This window comes from Neopsephotus bourkii, unplaced genomic scaffold (genome assembly GCF_033783945.1).
Source record: "Neopsephotus bourkii isolate Nb327-2 ecotype Australia unplaced genomic scaffold, CSIRO-AGI_Nbou_v1 NB_95, whole genome shotgun sequence".
Classification (NCBI taxonomy): Eukaryota; Metazoa; Chordata; class Aves; order Psittaciformes; family Psittacidae; genus Neopsephotus; species Neopsephotus bourkii.
In genome coordinates, this window is record NW_026900612.1 from 1,417,885 (window position 1) to 1,442,609 (window position 24,725).

Here is a 24,725-nt window from a genome sequence, read left to right on the forward strand (position 1 = left end):
GCTGTCTGGCTGGGGTTAAACCACGACACTTACCTATATCTACCTTTGGTTAAATAGATTCTAGCTACGGACAGTGAACTGTTAAAATCAACATCAGAACTAGTACTTTCTCAGTTTGGAAGTAGTTCAACAGGTACTGGAAGTGGAATACAAAATCTTACTAGTGTGTTAGAGAGCACACAAGAGAGGCTTTTTTCCAATGTACCTGTCACGTTATTGTAGGTAACACAGTGCTTTTATGCTAAGTCAGATCATCTTCACCCTCTCTAACGTTTGCTGGCACTGGATCATCTTCTTAACACAGATATCACCCTAACATATGGCTCAGACACTCTCAATCACACTGCTGCAACACGACAAATGAGAGCAGAATTTCAGTCATCCCTACACGGATGAGACATTTGTTTGTTCTTTCTGTTTGAGCTACCCAAAAGCAGTGAACTTAACAGCACTGCCAGTGGCAGAACAGTCCCAATCAGGTCCTCAGGTGTTCTTTGGTGCCTGAAAAAACACAGAACCCCATTGAAGCCTTGAACAAAACTATGTATGCAAACAACTTTGCAGAGCAGATAGATGCATCTAAAAACAGATCTGCAGAGCAATTGCAGGACACATAAAGCCAGCATGAATAGAGGTAATATGCATTAATCTTGCTGAATGAAGCTTCAGAAAGCTCCAATTTATGGAGCTTTTTAGCTCCATAAATCTAAAAGGATCGAGACTCATTTAATTCTCAAAATTTAAGTATTTCCGTCATGAATTACTTTGACTAAAAACCTTATAATTCACTCACTTTCAATCAGGTATTTTACTCTTTCCCTACTTTACTTCAGAAGTCAGCAATTCGTAAGTGGAAAACTGTAACCACACAGCCTATTTTCTTCCTAATTAAACAGTCCTAATTAAAGGACATGCAGAGTAGTTGCTGGATTTTCCTTTTAATTCCAGACCTGTCACTTACTTGAAAAATAACTGTAGCAAATAAAAATGAGCAAGTCTTACAACAGTCCTGCAAAGTTTTCATGTAAGAAAAGGAAAAACCCACTATGCTGGATTTTGAGGGGCCATGCATGTGTGTTAATAGTTGCGGCTGTTCAGCCTAAAGAGAAGGCTGCATGAAGACCTCATAGCAGCCTTCCAATATCTGAAAGAGGCCTGCAAGGGTGCAACAGAGGGACTCGCCATCAGGGACTGTAGCACTAGGGAAAAAGGTAATGCATTCTAACTGAAACAGTTTCAGCTTAGATGTAAGGAAGAAGTTCTTTACTGTGAGGGTGGTGAGGCACTGGTACAGCTTGCCCAAAGAAGTGATAAATACTCCCATCTCTGGCAGTGCTCAAGGCCAGAATGGACAGAGCCTTGGGTGACATTGTCTAGGGTGAGGCGACCCTGCCCACGGCAGAGGGGTTGGAACTAGATTATTTTAAGGTCCTTTCCATGAATCTCTCATTCTGTGGAGCTGACCATCAAGCAGAGCCCCAGAACCCTTTCCACAGCGCACACCCTCACAGACACAGTGTTTGCATGTTACACAAGAGATTTATTGGCATCTTTGCACAGGGGAAAGCTCCCAGAGGGAATGGACCCTATTAAAGAGGAAGGTCAGTCACTTTCCAAGCAGTAACATTGTGGCCACAGCCAGTGAGAGGAGAAAGCAGGGAGCAAGTCATCTTTGTCACTGCTGTAGTCGTCAACGGCTGCTATCTCAAAACCACTGAGAAGAGAATGCTGCTGCTCTTGGCAGAGGTCCACTGTACAAGGTTCTTCCTTTCCTTGCAGTGTCCTGCACTCTGTCCTTCATCTCCCTCCTGCATGAGGTGGTCCTCATCCGTCCTCAGCTATGAACACTGCAAACACAGCTGTGTGTATGAAGACCACCTTCAATGCTCCTAGAAGAGCTGTGTTGTAAGCTGATGTTATAGTTCCGCAAACTCATGCACTGTCTGCTCATGGGCAGCCAGATCCTGTACCAGATACTGGAAGAGGTTGAATGTCTTGGCTCTTTGCAAGGCTGGGGGCAAGACAATCTCCCCAGGAATCTTCTCATTCCCAAAGAAGAAGTGACTGGCTTCAGCCCACAGAGGGGCTCCAGGCACATGAGCTGCCAGCAGATAGGGTCATCTTCCTGGGGACTCCAGCAATCAGAGGTGCTGCCCCCCTGATGGTTGGTGCCAGCTCCAGGAAGAAACCCTTTGTCAAGAAACTAGACCACTGGCAAGCAACAAGAAGGTTTTCCACCAGTGCCTCCACTAACTCACTCTGGTTTCACAGTTTGTCCACTGACCGTTTGCTGTGCATTGTAACATACATGTCCAAATCTGTTGCCTCAGCAGCATCTTTTTCTTCACCGTCTTCCTCCTCTTTGCTGCTGCTGCCCACCTCATGGCCCCTTTTCCTAAGCCACCAGCAGAGCCAATCAGGAGGAGCAGGATGCCAGCAATCAACCAGAACTGCCAGGTCCACAAGACAGCAAAGAGCAGGGCTCTCCAGGTCACACGATCCTGCTCCTTGCTCCTCTGCTCCTGGATCTTCTGCTCCAGCTCTTGCAGCATCAGAGCCATCTCCTCCATAAGCATCTCCAAACACTGCTGCATGTGGTCATGTGTGGCTTCACCCAGATCATCACAGACCATGAGCATGTTCGAGAATATGCTTTGCAGAACCCAGAGTAAGAGCTTTGTGTGAGCCATGGCCTGCAGGAAAGAGAAGGAATTCAGAGGGGCTGGGAGGGAGGGAAAGAGGAAGGGAGCTGGTGGCGGGGTGAGTGGGCACAGGAGCCACAGATAGCTGGGGACAGGCAGGAGAGGGAACGAGGCAGCTGGGAGGCAGCAAGGCCTGCACCCAGGATCGGTGGCAGCAGCAGTGTGCCCTGTGAGCCTCCATGATGCAGGGTGGACACCCACCTCCAGGGGACCACGTTTCTGCCTCGGCCCTTGTCCAGCCCAGCCTCCCCCCTGCGTGTACACTCACCAATGGCCCAGGTATACAGGGATGCTGGAAAGGGCCTCCTCATCAGCCAATAGGACAAGTGGGAATGCATTCAAACTAAAACAGAGGAAGTTCAGGTTAGATACGAGGAAGCTCTTTGCTTTGGGGTGGTGAAGCACTGGAAGAGGTTGCCCAAAAGTGGTAGATGTTCCATCCCTGGCAGTGTTCAGAGTGAGGGTGAAGAGCCTTGGGCAACATGGTTTAGTGTGAAGTGTTCCTGCCCACACCAGGTGGGTTAGAACTGGACAATCTTAATGTCCTGTCCAACCCAAACCATTCTGTGATTCTATGATTATTGCTGAGGCATCTACTAGTGTGTTCTTAAAACAGAGATTATTTAATGCACAACACCAGAGATACCTTTGTGTTTACTTCTTTCAGCCTTGCCAAGTTTCTGCTGTTATCAGTTGCACAAGAGAATCTAAGGCCTGCCTTTGCCTATTCAGATGAGGAACCACGACTCACACTGCTTTTGAAAGCAAGAGCCGCAACTCCTGCACTTTCCTCTGACCTGCAAGAGTCACCAGAACACTGCTGGCATTGTTCTTGTGGGCAGCACCTCTGTCCAGCTGGGAATGGGTTGATCAAAGCACAAACACCGATGGAAGCGTCTCCTGGGGTGTGAGGGCAGGAGAGGCAGCAAAGGTAGGCGTTCGAGGGCAACGGTGCAGCTGCCGTAGTATTCATAGATTCAACCGGTGAAACCTGCGTTCACCAGCACCGGGGCTGCGGCCTAGGGCGGGCGGAACCCAAGGCCCAAGCCGGACCCCAGTGCCGGTTTCACCCGGGCAGGCTGCGAGCCCCGCAGCACCCGCAGGAGCGGATGCCGCTGAGCCGCGCAGGCTGGGCGGCCGCACGCTGAGGGGCAGCGCTGCCAGCTCCATGTTCCGCCCGCGTACTCCGCGCGGTCGCCCCGCCGTCGCTAAGCCTCACCGCCAAGGGAGGAAGTGTCGTAACATCTGACAGGAAACTTGGCCGCGTGTTACGGCAGCGGCGGCCGCGCTTGGCGGCCGCTGGATGAGCGGAGAGTGGGAGCCGCGGCGCTGAGGAGACGCGGGGGTGAGTGGCCGTGGGGGCAGGTGGGGAGGTCGCGGGGCGGCGGGTGGTCGCCCGGGGCTCATGAGGGACTGGGGAAAGGCCTTTGCAGCGGTGGCGGGGGGAGCGGGGCAGCAGGCAGAGGCGGCGGCGGGGCGGCGAGGCGGGGCCCGGGCACCGTTTCTGCCTTTGTTCGCGCCCCCCCCCCCAACCCCCGTCTCGACTGTGGCCCATGAGGCCGCCGCTTTCTCTTCTCGGCCCCGTCTCGTCTGATGCCCTCCTCCTCGGTGAGTTTGTGTCGGTCTCTCCCGTAGGATATGGCCGAGGTACCGCCGGGGCCTAGCAGCGTACTCTCCCCCCAGGGGGACACGCTCTCCCCCTTCCCCGGAGGAGGAGGAGGAGGGGGGACTGCTTCCTCCTCCTCTTACACCTTTTCTGCTGCCGCCGCCGCCTGTACCGGGGCCCAGGACGAGGAGGCCGAAGAGGAGGAGGAAGAGGAGGGACCCGCGGGCGGACTGGAGCAACAGCGAGGAGGAGGAGAAGGAGGCACCGACGGAGGCAAAGGGGGGCAGCAGCACCGCCACCACCATCATCATCCCCCGCACCACAACCACCAGCTCAACGGCCTCATCAGCCCCGAGCTGCGGCATCTGCGGGCCTCCCTCAAGGGCAAGATCCTCAGCTCGGAGGCAGGGGTAGCTCCGGAGGGGCTGGAGAACAAGCGAGCCAGCAAAACAATGGGCTCTGGACAGCAGCAGCAATCATCACCCCCAACCACAGCACCGTGCTCATCCTCCCTTACCAACCACCTCCCTCCTCAGGGAAGGACTGCACCCTCTCCTCCTCCTTCTCCTCCAGCAGCAGCAGCAGCAAGAGAGGACAGTAGCCAGCCTGCCGCCACAACTACGACTGCTGCTAAGACTGCAGCCGACAGTGGACTGGCAGAAGGGACTGGCTTGGAGGAGGAAGAGCAGGAGGAGGGGAATAAAGGAGGGGAGCAGGAGGAGGCCCTGCTGCTACTCTCCGGGTCCTTAGCAGCAGCTTGTAGTTTGAAAGGCTCGGAAACGGACTCTCAGCCCGAGGAGGACATAACGATACGATACGTCCAATATGAGTCAGAGCTGCAGATGCCCGATATCATGAGACTGATCACCAAAGATCTGTCTGAACCCTACTCCATTTACACATATAGGTATTTTATCCACAACTGGCCACAACTTTGCTTTTTGGTAAGTGCCAGAGGGGGAAGGGAGGGAAGGAATTGGGAGTGGTTTGGAGCTGGGTGGGAGAGGATTGAAAGGTTGACATTTGTGGAAATGCTTCTAATAATCTTTGTGGGTAAGGCCAAGCTTTTTTTGACCTACTGAAGTTTCTTTGTGACTTGTGCATGTATAAGTAAAGCATGCACCTAAAGTTCCTAAGTTGTTAGTTTTAGGTGGTAAGGAAAGGATTTGAGACCAGGGTTAGGATCCAGGAATTCAAGGCTTCTAGTCTTGGTTTTGACATTGACTTTTGTGACCTTTGGTATCTCATTGTATCGTTCTTTCACAGTTCTGAGGTGTGTATTTCAAAAAGAAAGTACTTGGTCTACTAGTGTCTTATGTTGCCTAGTAAATCTTGCACAGTAGTTCTAAAACAGACTTGAGTATGGCTAATATAAATGCTCAGTAATACATGGAGGAACATTGTGAAAGGTTTTGTAGGCTTTTTGATCTGTGACCTTACTTTGTAAAGAGACAAGTACAACTGTATTGCTTTTTACAGGTGAAAGTGTATGCAGCATTCAGAAATTCTTGTGCTGCTTAGATTGTCTTGCTGTACTAACAATGTGTTTAGTTTTATATTCTTCCTATTGCACTATTGTAAAGACTGATCTGGCTGTCACCCTGTCTTCCTAAGTATTTAACAAATCTCATGGAAGATCTCGTGTCTCAGTTCAAAAGCATGCTTTCAGGATGATAATCCATCCAGAGGTATATAAAACTGAGTATGAATTGACCTGAGGAGTACACATGCACAGTGGGAGTTCAGCTGTGTTTGATTTATTCATAGAAAAATGTAGATCTGCAAAACAGAACATTTATGGGAGTGTGTGACACTTACTTGCTGTGGTAAATGATGAAGTCTTCTCTCTTGATGTTTTAATCAAGGCTGGACACCTTGCTGAAAGGTATGATTTAGCCAGAACCAAACCACTCTTCAATTCAGGAGCATCTCTGTGAAATTTTAATAGGATATGAATACAGGAGGTGAGGCTAATGGAATCCATCTGGCCTTAAACTTCCTGAATGTTCTTGGTTTAGGGTTGGGTATAATTTATAGCAGGAATTCTATGATTAATGGGAGGATTTTCAGAACTGTGCCTCTTAAAACCCTGAAGAGGGAATATAGTAGGATTATAGTAAGTTGAGCAAAGCATTACCTTCCAGAACAAAATAGGAGTACAAAAATATTTGCAAACACTGTTTGATGCAAAGTCATGTTTGCCATTATAAAGATGCCAATCAGAGCAGAATGGTATTTTTTTAAGCATAGAGCTATGTGTGACTGATTTACCTCTATTGAAAATAAATGCTTTTGAGCAACAAATGTTCATACTTTCCTCATCAAGTGTGTTGCTGGTAAAGTCGAGGTAATGTTGGATACAGTTAGATCACAATGCATTTTCTTAGATATTAAATCTTTAGGGGTTTTTTGTCAGGGAGTAACTTGAGAATTTTGTAAGGAAACCGCAATGTCAACTTGTTTGATAGAGCAATGTATCAGAAGTGCATTCAAAGAATAAGGTGTCACTCAAAGAAAAGAAGGTATCTTTAAGCTTATTTTGTAGTGACAGCTTCTCTTAGTTTGGTTTGGTATTTTTATTATTGTTGTGTTTTGGGGGAGTTTGTGGTTTTTGTTTTTTTTTGATACCCTTGATGAATCAACAAAGCTTTACTTGAATTCTGTATTTGCCCCCCCTTTTTTTTTTAAGGGTGGAACAATGTACAGTACATAAAACTGTAGAGAAGAATATGTGACTATGAATGACTAAAGCTAGCTGATTGTTATTACTTAATAATTTGAAGGTCTTGCCATACGTTGAGTCAAATTTGATGGACTTTTGTGACTGGTTTTGGTATTTTTAAGGTTTGTTTTTTAGAGATTGTCTTGAAGACTTTCTGTTCTATAAAATTTAATTATTCGTGCTGCTAATGGATTCCTGAACTTCTACTGTTTAATAAGTCTCTTTAAAATATTTATCTTCCGTCAGGGACTGCATATTCCAATTAGCAAGAACAGTGGCAGGATACTGAGCAGAAGCATAGTGCCTGGTCTCACAGAATCATTTTTCTTTAGTGCCTTGTGTCCTCAAACCCTTCTGGTTCCAGGTTTTGATTGCTTTTTGGGAGAGGGGTTACACTGCAATTTTGATTGCTTTTGAAAAATATATCTGTAGGGATCCAGCTAATTCCTTTACTGAATTTCATCATCACCATTTTTAAAATCCTCCAGTGTATGCTCACGTATCTTCACTGCACTGTCATGGGCTCCTTTCACCTTCTCAGCATGTGAGGGGAAAATTCTAACACCATTTAAATTGAAGATGGGATGTGTAATTTCTGTAAATGATCACCAGTTGTTCCTTGCTGACGTTTATTCACTAAGCCTCTTAAACACCATAATTTTCCTATCTAGCATTTTGGCTACCTGACAATGCGGAGCTGTTTTCTGAGGGCATTGTGAACATTATTCCTGGCAATGATTATCTCATGGGTTTGAAACTTGCTGAGTTTTGGCTTGCCTTCTCAAGGTGCACTATTGCTAGAGCAACAGAAAGGGCTGCTTGCATTTCCTTTTTGTTCAACTACCTCTTGTGTTTCTCTGATTTGGGAAGTTAACACAGCCCTCCCACAACCAACACATATTTATGAGTATGTGCATGTATGTATTTTAGGGTCAGGTTTTTGTTCATTTAGGGCTCCAAATAAATTCCTAGCAGGATGTCACGGTGCAAGATACGAGAATGCACAACTGGAGGGAAAGCACAGTACCAACCCTTACTTTTTAGTTACTCCCGTGTTCTGCTGTATCAAACTGCATCCTAACTACACTCAAGTTCATATTCACTTTAAAAGCACCTGCAGATACTAGGAATCTTCAAAACCTCTTCATTTTAACATAAAATTCATCCAAACTGTCTTCCTCGCTTTATGGTAACGAGTTGGGAATACTTGATGATCAGTTCTGATATGTTACACTGCAGCATTACTGACTGAGATGTTGCAAGGTAAAAACCTTATTTGTAAACTGCAACTGTCTACTTAAACTCCGGTTTCACCTGTCTTTGGAAAAGCAGGTTTGTGCTGTGTGCTAGGTATGGGCGCTCTTTAAGTGGCCAGTTTTTACTTATTCTCTGGAGCTCAGTCAGCCCAGTTTCTCTTCTATGCTAACGACTCTTCTGTCAAAAAATGATCCCGGAAAAGGGGATGTTTTGTTTTACATGAAGCATTTTCAAGCCTCACTACAACTTTGTCCCCATATGGATTGTGAACACTTTCTAAAAATTGTAGCTTCCTTTTAAAGTGCTTTGTGGCTTCTAGTCCTGTCAGCATTGAAGTTCTGAAACTTCCATTTAAAACTGATACCTTAAATGTTTCAGAAACTTGTTTTCAAAATACTTTACCGTGGGAGAGGTGAGCTTAGGAAACCTTGCTCTGTGCCAAAGTTCGGGTAAGACAGGACGTAGTAAAAGCAGAGTTCTGGCGGAGTGTTGTAACCTTTCCTGTCATTCACAGTGCTGCACCACTTGACTACCTTTTAAGAAAAAAGTCCGTGCTTCTGGGTTCATAACTTTGCCACTAGCCATAGCAGCATTTATAATTTAAGCTTTCACAAGTTTTAAAGTAACCTATTAATACCATATAAGTGGTTTTAGATGTGTTATAATCCTAAATGACTGCAGTTAAGATCTTGTTTTATACTAATGCTTTTTTTCTTTTTTTCTTTTTTTTTTTTTTTTAATTGGATTTTCTGCAAGAGTAAGTATACTTCATGTTGAAATTAAGACTTGTAAGACATTGCCCCTGTTTTTCAGTTGAGGAAAACTTGGGACATAAAAGAACCAGAAAAGTTAGGAAACTGAGAAGTCTTCCTAGCCTCATGGCAGCCATAGGAAGAAATTCTGTAATATCCGTCCTCAATTTGCAAACTCTCTCTGTATTCCAGTTTCCTCTCAAGAGTGATTGTGGTTTCAGACACAGGCTTGCTGTGCTGCTTCTCACTGTCAGCAGCTTTGTGAAAACTTAAGCCATTGCAGTATGAATATTGAGTACATATGAGTATTGAGTGTGTAACAACAGCTAGTGTAGTTTTCTGGCAGTGCCCTAACATGGGAAGGAATTACTTGTGTCCAGTTTCATAGAGTGGAATCAGAGAAACGTAGTGATTTGCTCAGTATTCTAAAGAGCTCTGACTGAAGTGCCAGACTTTAGCTTAAAACCATTAGCCTAAATGTATCTTCTAATGGCATTCAGTAATATGATCACTAAATGTAAGCCAAAGGATTCATACAGAGCTGTTTCTGTGATACTTTGGAACGGATTTTGGTGCATCTGTGAAAGAGCTGTGTTGCAGTAGTGCAGGTTCTACTGCATTTGAATTGCAAAATATTTCAGGAGTGAGTTGATTGTTTCAATATTCTTCAAATGGGAACAAATGTCACAGGGCCTGGGTATTCAATGCATACTCAGACTGTGGCTGACAGACTTAATGCCATCTTTGCTAATTAAATTAATGCCAGTTGTTTAATTTTGTGAAAAGTGCTGTTCTTGCTGATTTGCAGACATTTCTGTGCTAAGTTTTCTGGTAATGGTTGCCATAGAAAGATATTAAAATCTAGTTTGTGTTAAGTATTTAAATTTACTCATAAGAACAAAGTTGATGCAAATATTGGGTTTGAATTCATATATTTTAATCCTGCTAATGACCTACAATTGAAGTAAATCTTCTAGTACTCCATGGGGCTTATAATACATAATAGTAACTTGGACTGGATTCTGTTTGTAGGAACTTGTATGTTTAGAAGTACTGTCATATACCTGAAATGAAAATTTGGCCCACAGTTGTCTTTTCACAAATGGTGGTGTGTGGGAATTATGTTTTTCCTTCCAACTCTCACTATTTCGGTAGGTTTTTTGGTTTTGTTCTTATTTACACAGTTTAACCTTTTCCAGGGAATTAAATTACAAGCATTGCAGAGAAGTTGTGGGGCCAGAGAAGCTGTGGCTGCTTCATCCCTGGCAGAGTTCAAGGCCAGGCTGGATGGGCTTTGAGCAACCTGGTCTAGTGGAAGGTGTGCCTGCCTGTGGCAGGGGGGTTGGAATTGGTGAGCTTTAAGGCCCCTTCCAACCTGAACTGTTTGATGATTTTAGTTTAATTTCCAGCATTGGATGAGGTTGGAGAGATGGAGAAAGAAGAGGAAAGGGAATACAATGCCTCAAATTGAGGTGGAAATCCAACACTCCTTCTGTAAGCAGAACACCTTAGATTAACTGGCAGATTTACCTTCCTAAAGACAGAGTAACACATTTAAGTACTTGGAGAACTGGTAACAAAGTCATGCTTCACTTAGCTCTCTGCAGCAGTGGTAATACCATTGGGTATTTGCTTCTTTGATCATAAACATAATTCTTTGCTGTCTCGCTTTCTAATTACATGATTCATGAACACAGCTTTTCAGAAAAGTGCCCTAAAGAAGAAAGAGCACAGATACACAATGTCTAGAATGTCACTACGCTTGAACTGTGTAAAAAATATATCTTAAAAATATTCCTTATGGCTGTTACGACCAACAACTTGCACGTGTTCACTGCAGGGCAAAGTATAACTACAGCGTGCTAGTTGGTGGTGTGCGTTTTTTTTTGTGTTTTTTCTTTTTTTAGTGAGGCCTAAGATTACATCTAGGCACTCTGCATAATTATAGCAATGTTACAAAGAGTCTTTCTGATGACACTCTTTATTTAACTCGCTGGTTTTCTCAGGTCTGAGCTGAGATACAAAACTTGCCTTTAGCTGACACTTTACCTGCACAGCTTTAGTATAAGTACAGCTTTTCTTTTCTATGGAATGAACTGTGTTGTAGAATAAATGAAGGACTGTTCAGAGGCTGTATTTCAGTCCATTTAGATAATGCTACAGTTTTTGTTCATTGTTTTAAAAAAATACTGGTTTAGACTGTTCAGGATTGTTCTTGGATACCACTAAAAGTGTGGTTTTCTGCCAAATAAAAACTTAACAATAATTATATTTGACTGATGAGCTTAAACCGTGTTGGAAGTCGTGCTAAAATCTTGCTGTATCATAGCTTCTGAAATGCATCTCGTATGTTTGGGGCTTCTTCATTTCATCTTTGCTACAGCTTCTGGCTGGCAGCTAACCCACCAGCTAATAACCCACCATCCAGGTAGAGGTGCCAGAAGACATTATTCTTCTTGGAATGAAAAAACTGTATCCAAAGTATAATCTGCATGAATTAATCTTCTATCTGTAGAGCCTTAGCCTACAAGCTGTGTACAAAAAGGTTCAGGTGGTTGGAGGCTTACGGAGTGTAAATCACAGATTTTGGAGAAGCAAGTGCTGGGTTCACAGGTGGGCTGCACTGAAGTCTGGCAGTGTGGGCTCTGGCAGGTCCTTTCCATTTGATGTGTGTTAACTGTTGTAAATTTGGATTATTCAGAAGTGCCTGTGCTAGCACATGCTTGTGCCAATCATATGCTGTAGCCCTGGTTTAGTTGCTACTCTTGAGCCCAAGGCTAGTTTCCCCCTGCCGATAGAGGTCTATCAAAATATGTGGATCCATTTATACACCTATACTTACAATTATGAGTTTCCTTTTTATCTCTTGTCAGTCTTTCCTGAACTAACAGTAATTAATTCTCCCCTTGGATGCTGTCGTACTCTTCAGCATTATTCAGTTTTAGTGCTGCGGGTTATAATGTCATTAATCTGATTCTGCCTAACCCTTCAGTTAACACATGACTCAGTTTTTCTTACACTTTTTCTCTAATATATTTCATGGTAAAAGTTTGGTGAACACAGTGGTTGTGCAAGTGGTTTGATAAGTGTTTATTTTTTCTCAGTTTCGGAATGACTATATCTCCTTGACCATGCTTTTTGTAACAATACTATTGGGATCAACTGTCAGTACATAACTCTTAAAGAAGGAAATCTCTGAACAGTTAAAATGTGTGACATTAACTCTGCTTTTTTGTTTGTTCTTTGGGTGTCATATGACTGAAAATGACAGTTTCCAAATCTTAAATGTAGCAACATTTTTCTGTGATCCTTTGTGGCCTTGACATTAAAACCAGACAAAAATTAAGCATTTTATCTACCACAGCCCTTGTAGATGAAAATTTAGGAATGGACTTTTCTTCCTCTGCAGCAGTCCATGTGAAAGGATGATTTATGCCTTAACTTGATATTTTTATTTCCTCCCCCTTCTTTCCTATCACATGTGTTTTTGCTTGTAGACTTTATGGATTAATAATGTGGTTTTCTCCAGGACAATTCATTGGATGTTAATTGACTTGTAACTTTATTTAAATATAATAAAGAAATGAGTCCCTTAACCTTATTTATACTTTTGGAGATGTTTTAAAAGTTTATTTAGTAATTTTTTTTTTATTGCTTTATGCAAATGTTGTGTGTGGCTGTTTCACTTAAAATGAACTGGTTTACTACTTTTGGTAGCACTGTAGATCACAAACTGAGAATGCATACGTGTATGTTTGTCTTTAAGGCCATGGTAGGTGAGGAGTGTGTAGGTGCCATCGTCTGCAAGCTGGATATGCACAAAAAGATGTTCCGCAGAGGTTATATAGCCATGTTAGCAGTGGATTCCAAATACAGAAGAAAAGGAATTGGTAAGAATAGCCTTTTTTGTTACTTCTTACTTACATTCTGTAGTTGGGATAAATGCAGCTGTCGTAAAGGTTTAAGCAGAACTGAACTTCTAGATGTGGTGGGTTTTGTTATCCCTGCCTTACTTGACCGCAGTGGCTCCCCAGTGGCATTATTTTATTAAAATAACCTAAAATGCTCTATGAGATTTACATGTGGAATACAGTTAAGCTTAAACAGAAAGGCAGTTAGAAGCCCCTTACCTCTGTTACCACTGTCAAATAACAGCAGTGGGAATTGCTTTGCTTTTTGTTGTGTGCCTTCATCACTGTATTATGTTGTGCTCAGTCTATCTTTTTTCAGTGGACTTATCCCCTGGCTTTCCCCTATCAATTATGCATATATTGCCCATTGGGGAGAATGTATGTAGCTCATTGTTGTATTAATAAGTGAAGAAAAATAGTTGTGTATTGCTAGTTGAATGACTGAAACAGAGATCTGTTTTGTTGAGAAATTCCATGATAAAAGAAATCGCTTTTGGTAGGGAGTTTGCCTTTCCTCATTAATCAGTTTTACCCTGATGAAGGGATTTTTCTTCTAACACCAGCTATCCTAGTTGGCTTAATTAAAGATCTGTTCTTATGGAACTTATTTTTTTGTGTGTGTGTGTTGGTTATTGAGAAACTACATTTTGTAACTTTTTTTTTTTTTTAATTTAAAATTTAGACGTCTTCTTCAAAACTTAGAAATGTGTTTCACCACTCATTCACTCTGAACAGCTCATACTTTTGTGATTAAAGACAGAAAATTACTTGAAATGGAAAAATGTGGTGAGGCATTGCAGAATGGTACTGTTACGTTTGTTCTCTTCAAAACCCCCCTGATAAAACTCCAAGAAACATGAAGCATTGCATGTTACCATGACTGTTCAAATATGTGTGGATTGTTTTGTTGCAATTCAAAAGCCATTGTTAGTTTCTTCAGTGGAGCAGAGGGAAGAGGATGCTGAGAAATCACTGTCCTTTCCTTTTAGCTGAATCATGAAGGAGCCTGCCATAATTTAAATGCAGATGCTTGGATTCATAAGTAATTAGGAACTAATACTGTCATTATGAAAATCTCTGCAAGATTTTCCCCTAGTTTTAGTTAGTTCATTATTTTAGAATTACATAAATAGACTTTAAAGGCTTGCTTTATTAGCGTTCTGTATGTTGACTTTTTCCTACATTTGCTGCCTTGCTGTTTCTCCATGTATGCTATTAATCTGAAGATTTGTTATAAATGTAGTACAGTGTTGTCATACATTTAATGAATATCCTGATTGATTAAGGTTCTGAAAATATTTTAAAATGTTCTCTAGATTCCTTGGTGTTTTTTTTTTCCTTAGTCGCCTTATAAAAGTGAGGATTATGCAATTTTATGCAATTTAATTCAACGTCATTTTTTTTGTAATAACTTTGAAATCAACTTACAGTTTCACCCCAGTTCTACAGACAGGGATATTACATTTGTAGGAGTGTTGTGAAACAGATAAAAAATAATGATAAAGAATTAAATTAATGCTTGAATGAGGGGAAGGGATGGGCTTCAACCATACTATTGGATACTAGCAAATCCAAATGGGAGTGAGCCACAAGAAAAGTGGTTTCAAAAGCTCTGTTACTAATAGAAGTATTTGGTTTAGTAAGAGGAAATTCCCTTGGACGCTGAATGTCCTTCAAGTACGTGCCAGCAGATTTTGACTTTAAATGCAACGAAAAGGAATGAATCACATCTTGGAAGGCTATATATAACACCATGTTAAACATAGAAGCCTGTTTCTAATATTCTTGTGTTAGAAATATCTTGTGCTTAAGCTGAGTCTCTGGGTAACTTTATGGATTATTTTAATGTTCAAACTTGAGACTGCAACTTGACTTCAACTTCTTTCTTTCTTTCTTTTTTTCCTCCTTGCTTTCCCCAGATAACATGTTGTGTAGGTAGCACACATTAGTCGTATATAAACTAGCATCTTTTGCACTGCAGCTCTTGCACTTACTGAAATCTATATTTCAGGTACAAACTTGGTTAAGAAAGCTATTTATGCTATGGTTGAAGGAGATTGTGATGAGGTAAGATTTTATAATCAAGAACTTTCATAATGTAAATGGTTTGCATTCTCCTATATGTGGATTAAATTCACCAGTTTTTCTTCTACAGGGCGTTTTTAGGTAGGAAATGGGTTGCTAAGAAGCTCTTTCGTTTATGATAAAAGGAAAAATAACTCCAAAAAGGCATGTGGCACAAATGGGGAGAAGGATTTTCTAAATTTATCATAAGTGCTTAAATTCAGTGTTTCATATTTTGTTTTACTTTGTGATGCTGCCTCAGCCTTTGGTTGCAAGCACATTTCCCTCCAAAGACTCTAGTCTAGGGTGCTAATGACCAGTGTAACTTAACCTGTTGTGTGTAATATTTCCGTACTTTCAGAGTACACAAAGATACTGGAATAGTACATGCCGTAGTATTGCGGAATGTGCTTTTATCACAGCAACTCATCAGGCTGTTCTGACAGTGCATAACTATGTTACATAGCACCAACAGAACTCTGTAATGATTCAGTACCTCAGTGAAAACTTGGAAGGAAAGTGAGTGACTGGCTGTCAGACTTTCTTTGTACTGTGTATTGTTACTCTTTCCTTTTAGCAGATTACAGTCCCTACTGTTTACGGCTTGCTTTATTTGGGTTTGATTTTTTTGATTATTTTTTTTTAAACTTGTCTGTTTGAGGGGTTTTGTTTGCTTTTTTTTGGTCTTTTTTTTTTTTGGTTGTTTTGTTGTGGGTTTTTGGTGGTTTGTTTTTTTTTTTTTTGTTTGATGGGGTGGTTGTTTGGGGTTTTTTGTTACTGATACATATATAAAAATATAAAAAGCAGCTAAACTGTCCTTATATGTCATGTTTAACCTGTGAGGAATGCTCCTTATATCCATGCTTCTTTGACTGTCCTTCTTAGCCAGTTGTCTGCCCCTTCAACTTCCATCTCATTGGTACAATGCATCTGTTACTTGTTCCTGATAGATGATTGCTGTGTCATTTCCGTGTGTCATGATTAATCATTCTTTGATCTCGCTGTTACATTGTTTCAGCTTCTCCCTTAATTGTCCTACTGCAGTGTGGCAAAGTTTCTTGTGTAAAACTACAGGTTTTGTCACAGGATTTCTGGCACATACTCATTATTTTTCTGCTTTGTTGTGTTACACCTCTTGCAGCACCCCTGCATGTGCTCTCACTTCATTGTTTGAGATACATGTTCTTCTCTTCAAATTTTTTCATGCCTGTGCTTATTGGTGTCTTTTTATGTTTTTCTCTCTCCCTGCCCCCCCCCCCCGGCCAGTTTTTGTTGTACTAGGGCAGTATAGCGTAATCTGATAGTTCTGCAATTCTTTAAGTTCTTTGCTTTGGCTTCTTGCTTCTCTCATCATATGTAATATGCTTTGCTCTAATCTGTTTTACTACTTGCTACACTGAACTAATAAAAAAAAATAAGTGGGTTTTTTTTTTTTATATTTTTTTGGGGGGGGGGTGTAGGTTCTTACCCCACCCCCCCAAACTTTTCACTGTGGCCTTGAATTAATTTGCCATTGCTAGAGTATTCATGATTTAAAATATTAAAGAAATTGAGGAATAGTATCACACTGTTCACACTGCAGCCGGAGAATCGAAATGTAATTGCCTACTGTTGTTAGAGTAGTGGCAGAACCAGCTATTTCTATTCAAGCTATCAAAGTTGCAATAATTATGATATGATTTATGACTGTATATGTAGTACTCGCATAACTTAATTTCTGAATTGGACTAACAGGTATGCACATAGTGATCTCTCCTGCATCATCTTCTACAGCTGTAATATTTGTCAAAAGAGCCCTTCTTACTGTTTTTTATCTTTGGAAAAATTAAATAAATGTCATAAGGATTGCAGGCTAGTCCGCAGTGAGACCTCATTAACTCTTAGTCACAGATTTTCATCTATGGTGCTGTATAAATGCTTTGTACTAAGAGCAGAGGGCATTTTTCAGAGACTCTTGCTGTCCCACTTTCATCAGAGGTGCTACAATTCAAGCTCCTTAAAGTGTGCGCTGGACGGGTACAGGCATGTTTCAAAGACTGTGTAACTTTGTCGGATGATGATTCCAAACTAATTATGCCTTGCTTCTTGGGGGCTTTTGCATCAGCTGAGCCTGGTGCTGGCACAGCATTTTGAAACAGGAGCCCGTTACACCCAGGCAACATGGAGCACAAGCAGAGTATTTTTCCAACTTTCTACAACAGTTAGCAGAGGCATACCCTCATTGATTTTATATATTTTTGCTGTTTTTATGTACAGCTTATCTACAGCCAAACAGCCAATGTTTTCATGATTTGTTTTTGTTGCCACCAAATGTAGGCTTCTTCCAGATATATATGGTACAAAATAACAATGTTGTTTGCTTAGTACCATGTAGTGGATTGCTGAGTTTTCAGTCATGACCAGAATCTGAAAAATCAAACTAGCCAGCTATAAAAAGTCTGGCTCTGTCTGTTTGGCTCTGTCCAATGGAGCCAAAACATTTGCTTCACCAGATTTTAGAATTTGTTGGGAGAAGAGTTTCTGGCAGTCTAATTGATGCCTAGAGCTGATCAAACATGAAGAAGTGCATCACAGCAATATGTCTTTCTGAGGTGTGTAAATAGTTTAATCGTCTCTGCTACTGTTAAGATATTTTTCTGCATCGCTTAATAAACTCAGAAACATGATGAAAATAATAAGATGCTGCTACTTGATAGAAGATGACCTGGAATTAAAAAAAAAAAAGTTTGCTGCTTTTTGAAACTTTTGTGGAATTGGACTAAAAACGTGAATATGCAGCTGTGGGTATCATCAAAATTTCCAAAGGCTGCTTGGAAACTATTTTCTTCAATCTAATTATGGAATAGGTGCAGTAAATGTATGTAATAATTTGTGGTATATAATCTGATAAGTGCTTTGTTTGGTGTGTTACTTTTCAAAGTAACATTGATTGGACATTTTGAGGTATCGGCATTAAGTCCTGAAAAATAAAGTATTTATACAACACCATAGATAAAAATCTAGAAAATTCAGTACCGATGTGCTGGCATTTCAACGTATGCTGCAATATTTTAGTGGTTTAGGATATATTTTCTTCCTGTAAACTATTTTTGTGGGAATAAACTAAGCCAAGTGATTTTCAGTGCAAGCTTCTGTGGTTAGCCAGCTGCCAAAGAGATGGTTTATGCTATATGCCATCCTTCAAAGACAGGAGGCGTAATCCTTCCTTCCGGGTTGTTTCCCAGCTTGAGGAAGCTGGGGTAAGTAAAGAAGTGAATTGGCTGGAATGGAATTTGCATGGAGGGTAGGAGCTGGCCATGGCTTACATTAGAATAGAAACAAGGGAAGTGATCTGATGTTGGGGGGATGGGGTATGTTTGAACTAGAAATAACCTTCAAGCCTGAAGAAAGTGCTCAACAGCATGCTTTGAGCTGGAGTGTCTGGGGTATAGCATTACAAAACTTGAGGTGTCTTTGCCTTTTTTTTTTTTTTTTTTAACCTTGGCTTTCTCAGGTATTTGTTAATGAATTCTAATACTTGGGGTACTGAACTGGAGGTTTTAAGATTATAATGACCTGAGTTTCCAGTAAGTCACAAGGATGAAGAATATGGGCTGGTTGCATGGAAAATACGAACTACAGAAATAGATCAGGTGAAGGTGAATAGTTTTGCTCCCATGTATTTTTCCTATAGTTTTGCAAGTTGGATTCAGGTTGAGTTTTGTACATTTGCTTAGCTTTTACTGACAAGCAGTTTTTAAAAATTGTAGTGCTTAAGACCTTCACATGGAACTATTCCATACCTTAATCACAATTAGAAAGGAGGAGTTACTCATTCAGGTTTTCTGTCTGTAGCAAATGATTGCTTACAGTTCATTCACTTTGTATTGCTGAAATAATGTGCCATGTAACTGGTAACTCAAATAAGACTCCACAAAGTGGAACTTTTGAGAGCTGTTTTAAGCAAAAGTATGGAATGTGAAAAGGAATTGCAACTTCTCATGAGAATATCCACTGAAACGTCAGAGTGATTTGAAGTGGGTTTGTTTTGTTTTTTTTTTTTTTTTGACCACCCCAGTAGGTGTGTCATTTTAATTCAGTACCATACTAGTAAAAATGACATGTATATTTCAATATAATCCTATTTGAGATAAAATGTTAGGTTTATGAAATTTAAGACTTAAGAGAAAGTAACAGCCTTCAGAAAGTTGCGACTTGTGCAGAAAATGCAGTTAAACCCAGTCAGGCTTTTGCTGTTCTCCAGGGGAGGATATGATTGTGTTATTAGGGGATTTAAGAGGCATATATGTACAACAAAATAGACCCTATGAGACCAGAAATAAATACAATAATTGAGGGTTTGGAGCTTGATTGAAGATCTCGTGCAGGTAGAGGTGCATCCTTTACAAAATGAAGCTAATGAAATTTGGTTAAAATGTGACTGTTTCCTTTTTAGATACTAGAAACATGTCTTTAGACCTTTGAGATAAGAGCAGTATGTTGAGATCAGGGAATTACTTTTCATTCTGCTAAGTCTTCATTAGAAATACAAGAGGAAATCTCTTGCATTTGCTTTTAAGACGAGCATAGACTCAGGAAGTAGGATTCCAGCAAACCTGAATTTCAACATTTGACCACTCCCTTGAATTCAATGATCTGCAGTTTTGGAAGTCTTTTAGCATTGCAAAGTATTTGAGCTTGCAGTCGGATATACACTTGTTATATCACTCTGACAGGTTACTAAACTTAAGAGAGTGAATGCCATTTGTAGCTAAGAGTTCAAATAATAGTCTCCTGCACTGTAGATTTACATGGGTCAGATTTCCTCTTTGGCGTAGTGCTTTGTTTTAATTTGAATTAAGTTGTACAATGTGCACAATTGTGTAGGAAACAGCACTTTTCAGGAAAAATGCTGCACTTCCATAATTTGTTATAAATTGTTACCATTTAAATGGATTAAGGATGTTAAGAGTACTTGATCAAGTCACAAGACTTGATGGTAGTATTCTGTGGAGGGCCGGAGAAAGAAATTCAATCCCTAATTCTTGCCATAAGACTAAGAATTGAATTAGGTTGTCCTAAGTGTGCAGGTACAACGGAGTGTCCTGCTGTAACTTGAGAACTCTGACTATTAATATTTTAATGTGTGACTCTTAGTTCCTTTTCAGAAAATGAACTACTTCTAAGTCTTACATTGTTCATTGGGTTTTTAACTCCAGGTTTACTATTCTTTCAACATTCTTACACTGAGAAGTGCAGGGAGAATTACCTATTGGAATGTGGCTAGAGTGGCTTGAAACTTGAGTAATGCTCAAATATATACATTAAATGGATTTTAAATCTTCTTGAAGGTGACCAGTCTAACTGATGACTGCCTGCCTCTTTTACATTGGCTTAGCCACTCCCCAGGCTGCAGAAAACAAACCTGATGAGGAGAAAAGGGAAAGATTTTCTACCACGTAGCTTGAAGTAGCTCTGCAATGAACTTAGTGAGATGGCCAAATTGGTGAGGGGGAATGGAAGTGTGCACCTGAAGGTAGTAGGGCCAGGGTCCATGAAGTAGGTTGACTTTAAACTGCTCTACAAATACACACTAATATTTTGTTCCTGGTTTTAGGAGTGTGTGTGGAGGGATGTTAACCAGTTTTCCTCCTTCTAATTGAAAGAGAAGGTTGTCCTGGGTTGTAAGATGGAATAGATGACTTTTTTGGACTCAGGGAGCCTTACATATGTAGTCCTGACTACACAGAGTGGGTATCTCTGTGTAAAAATAGTTGTTAGTGGACTTAAAACCAGCAGTAATCACTGGTTTGTTGCAGAAGTTGCTTAGGCTGTATTTTCATTATATGTTCTTTCTGCGCTGTCCATCAGCTCATGTTTAATACCTGAATGTAGTGTCATGGGACTGTATGTAGTCTAGTCAGCTTATTAGTTCAGCCTGGGTTCTTGCGCAACCATGATTTGTCTTTAATAGCAGAATCATTAAGTAACTGCATTGGACAACAATGAAGAGGCAAAACAAGGTTTTGTCATTTGGAGTGGGTGCACAGCTTACCAGTTAACAGCAGAGCTCTGTTCAGTGCATGTGGAGAAACGAGGAGAAAAGAATGCAGAGGAACAGTTCCGCAGTTCTGTAATTAACTTCTTGTTAACACCAGTGTAGGGTTTTTGCCTGTACTTGAGACTTCTGGGACAATTTTGAATCTTTACTTAATTTGGCTACTCTTATACTTCGGTTTGGTCTGAGCTATTTGTGGTAGGTCTTCCTGCAACTAGGGTCTTACCAGCATGGGGAGGGGAAAAATGGGAAAAGGTGCTTTTTCTTCCTGGTGTGCACTCTGATTTGGGTTTGGGATGCTTGTGTTGAGCACAGCTATTGGTTGCAAACGTTGGGTCTGACAGCTAGTCCTAGAATGCTGAAGCTTATATCTGGGTCTGTATCTATTGAATTAGAGGTCACAGATATTAAATGAGTAAACAAGATCTCATGTGCCAAGTTCTTGTGACATGTAAAGGTTTAATTTCTCATTCAAAATCTGAAGTATGTTTTGGACCCTAACATGTTTGGTAGATTGGTTTTGATTTGGGATTTTTTGAGGGGGAGGTGTTGGGAGGTGGGGCTTATTGGTTGGTTGGTAATTAGGCATTAGGTAATGAGTTGAGATACTATTTACAGCAAAGAACTAAAATCTTGATACAAATGAGTAGTTGTTTACAGCTACAATTGTTGATGCACTACTTTTTTTTTACTGTGGGAATGGAGAGGGGTTGCTTCAATAAGTTGATTCCACTCATAACTAATAAATGTACCCTTAAATAAAAACCTTGAAATTAGTTGAGTAATTATGTGATTGCAACTGGTTTCTAATATGATAACTCATTTTTCTTCTTTCTTCTTGTTTGTTTTTTTTTTTTCTTTCTCCCTCAAAGGTTGTATTGGAAACAGAAATCACAAATAAGTCTGCTTTGAAACTTTATGAAAACCTTGGTTTTGTGCGAGACAAGAGGCTGTTCAGATACTATTTAAATGGAGTTGATGCACTGCGTCTTAAACTATGGCTGCGTTAAAAGAAACCATCAAATCAAGAAACTGACGTCCCAACAGCGCAGGGTTGTCCTTTGCATGCAATGCAATTTGTACAAAATTGCTTTGCAGGTGGACTTAGTAGTTTTCATACAGCTCTTAATCTGTCAGTGTCTCATTGAGTGTCGCACATATTTGTTGCACTTTGGCATGGCGCATTTGTTCAGAATTAAAATCGATTGTTTCTGACTTTGAGTTCTTTTGGTACCAGCAAGATGTGCCAGTTGATAACCAACAAATTTTCATTCATTTGCAAGTCTACTGACTGTATTACATACGCAGTGAACATTTTATCAAAGAACCTGTATGTGGAACATGACTTCTGGTTCCAGAAAAAAGCCAATGTAGATTGTAAAATTCTATGAGTATACTAACATTTCATACAAAAATTGCCATAGTTTTCTGGGAAAAGGCTTCAATTTTAGGTTTTATTTTTCAATATTGAATTTTCCATTCTTAAATATTGGTACCTCAGTGATTAGTGAATGAAAAAATGTATTGTAGGGTGGGGTGTGTGTTACAATGAGTAACAGTAACAATTAAATTGCGTCTGCCAGTGCCTGTATAGATAAGTATATTTGTCTTCACCTCTTAAGTTTGGAGTGCATGCTTTTATTCTTTTACTTTCTTCAACTGTCTTTGCAAGAAAATTTCTGCTTTTATTTAAATTCTGGATTTGATAATAAATTATTTCAGATTTTTATAATTTGGATACTTCTCCCAAATTAGGGTTGGGAAGACCCTTCTTTTGTTATAGCAAGAAGTGTAAGCTATTTTGAAAACCTTGAGTAGCTGCTAAAAGAGAACCTGATGTTGCCAGTAAATCTCTGCTGGTCTTGGATGCACTTTTTTCATTAAAAGAGTGAGGGACTTTTGAAAGAATATATAGAAAATTAATGTAAATTGGTATGATTTTATTTAATCAAAATTATTGCTAGAAGCTCAGAAAAACAGCTGTTTTAAGATAGTTGGAACAAATTTTTTTCAGATTCAGAGTGCTTTGCTTCACTGTTCTAAAATGCTTCACTCTTGGTCTTGGAAATAAATTTCAAGCTGTATTGTATGCATTTTTAACTGCTCTAATTTTCTCTAAGCTTTCATGAGCTAAATTATTGGGGGATTTTCACCCTCTAAAATCAAAGCAGAGGGGAAGGACTTCTCTCTTTCTGACATTTGCTCTTGCTCTGTTTTTCTCTATTTTTCTCTTTTCCTTTCTGAAATTGGGCTTACATAGGTTTTACCAACACCCATCAATATTTTCAGTAATTACAGTGTCTAGGCTTTCTTGTTCAGTGTAATTATACAGCCCAGTTCTATGAATGAGTTGGAATTTTTCACTTCGGAAAGCAAAAAAAGGTATTAATTGACTTGTGGAAACACCTATGTAACCTGTGAAAAGGATGAACTCTCAGTGAATCTGCTTTTTTGTAGCTGAGCGTACTCTTCAGATTTGCCTTACTACACTTTTTTTTAATTATTATTATTTTTGAGGTTTGGTTTGAGTCATGGGGTTTTTTTGCTAATTACTGTACACTTAAAAACAAAACCAACAGAACCCCTACCTCCAGTAACATTTGGAAAAGAGCCCTGTGCAGGAAAACTTGCTTTAGAGGGACGCCTTATTTTGCACAGACCGGTTGCACATGGTGATGGACATTTCTTACCACGTACAAATCATGAGTTGTATTTGAAAATAAAAGATTTTTAATGGAAATTGGCCCTTCTGAGTTTCTGATTGCAGACACCATTTATTCTTTTGAGGGGGCTTGTATTCCTCTGTAAAGAAAACATGCTTTAAATGGTGCCCAAGAGAAAATACAATAAACTGGAGACTGCTATTCACAGAACGTGTTGAGTTCAGGATAAAACCCGTATGTTGCCACTGCTGACTTGTGACGTGCTAAAACCTTTTGTTCATGTCATCCCGATCGCCAGGTTTGCCAGTTTTTCTGGGTGGCTTTTCAGGAGGTATTGTTCATAGTTCAGACTTAATTGTCAGTAATGTTAAATCAATCAAAACAGACTTCTGTTCACCATGTTCCAGGTGGAACCATGGCTGCTTTGGCTTGCTTGATCTAAGGGGGCAGATCAGGGAGGTTTCTTACCTTATTAACAGCTGTTGGAATCCTGTCGCACATTGCAAAGGAGGCAAGCTTGTGTGTCTGCTGATGTTTAAAAACTGAAAAGCCGGACAGGCAAGTTTTCTATGGGTTAATATTTAAGCCATGGGTGTCTTCAGATTCAAAAGTTAACTTAAAAGTTAGCTGAAATCACTTTTCACAAAGGCACTGCCAAAATCATTACTTCTAACCAAACTTCAAATACAATTCTGTTTGTTTGTTGTAAGAAGTAATTGTCGCTGTGCATGTTTTGAAAATACTGCGCAAAATAGGTGCATGTTTCTTTTAAAAGAGCACGTTACCTGAAAGGTTCTAATATTGCTGCTGTGTAACACACAGTTCACAATGGGAGATTCTGAAGCTGTATGTGTTGGTTCATATTAAAAGAAACAGATTTATTCTCTGTGTTGCTTGGGGTTTGGATATCAAGTGAGAAGCTTTGAATTTGCAAAGAGATGAAAATAGATTGAAAGTTGATGAAAAGAGATGAAAAGTTGTTGGTTTTTTTTCTCATGTCTGTTGCTAAAA

General features: G+C 40.4%; 1 protein-coding gene and 1 long non-coding RNA gene across 8 annotated transcripts; one reads left to right on the forward strand and one right to left on the reverse strand.

The window, feature by feature from the left end:
- Positions 1 to 1,519: 1,519 nt before the first annotated feature.
- LOC133213740 (uncharacterized) lies at positions 1,520 to 3,997 on the reverse strand. The gene is made up of 2 exons (XR_009725866.1): positions 3,888 to 3,997; positions 1,520 to 2,693 (listed from the first exon to the last, which is right to left on the reverse strand). It is a non-coding gene; the product is annotated as an uncharacterized LOC133213740 (long non-coding RNA).
- On the forward strand, positions 3,923 to 23,791 carry NAA30 (N-alpha-acetyltransferase 30, NatC catalytic subunit). 7 transcript variants are annotated; one of them, XM_061356138.1, is made up of 5 exons: positions 3,923 to 4,047; positions 4,338 to 5,252; positions 12,806 to 12,929; positions 14,962 to 15,017; positions 21,924 to 23,791. In XM_061356138.1, exons 2-5 carry the CDS (start codon positions 4,341 to 4,343, stop codon positions 22,059 to 22,061), a joined length of 1,230 nt encoding a protein of 409 aa, XP_061212122.1. In that variant the 5' UTR covers positions 3,923 to 4,047; positions 4,338 to 4,340; the 3' UTR covers positions 22,062 to 23,791. The 7 variants fall into 7 exon arrangements, with proteins under 7 accessions (XP_061212122.1, XP_061212140.1, XP_061212151.1 ...); XM_061356156.1 differs by lacking the exon at positions 21,924 to 23,791 and adding an exon at positions 16,475 to 18,118; XM_061356146.1 differs by having other exon boundaries at positions 3,983 to 4,067.
- Positions 23,792 to 24,725: the final 934 nt, after the last annotated feature.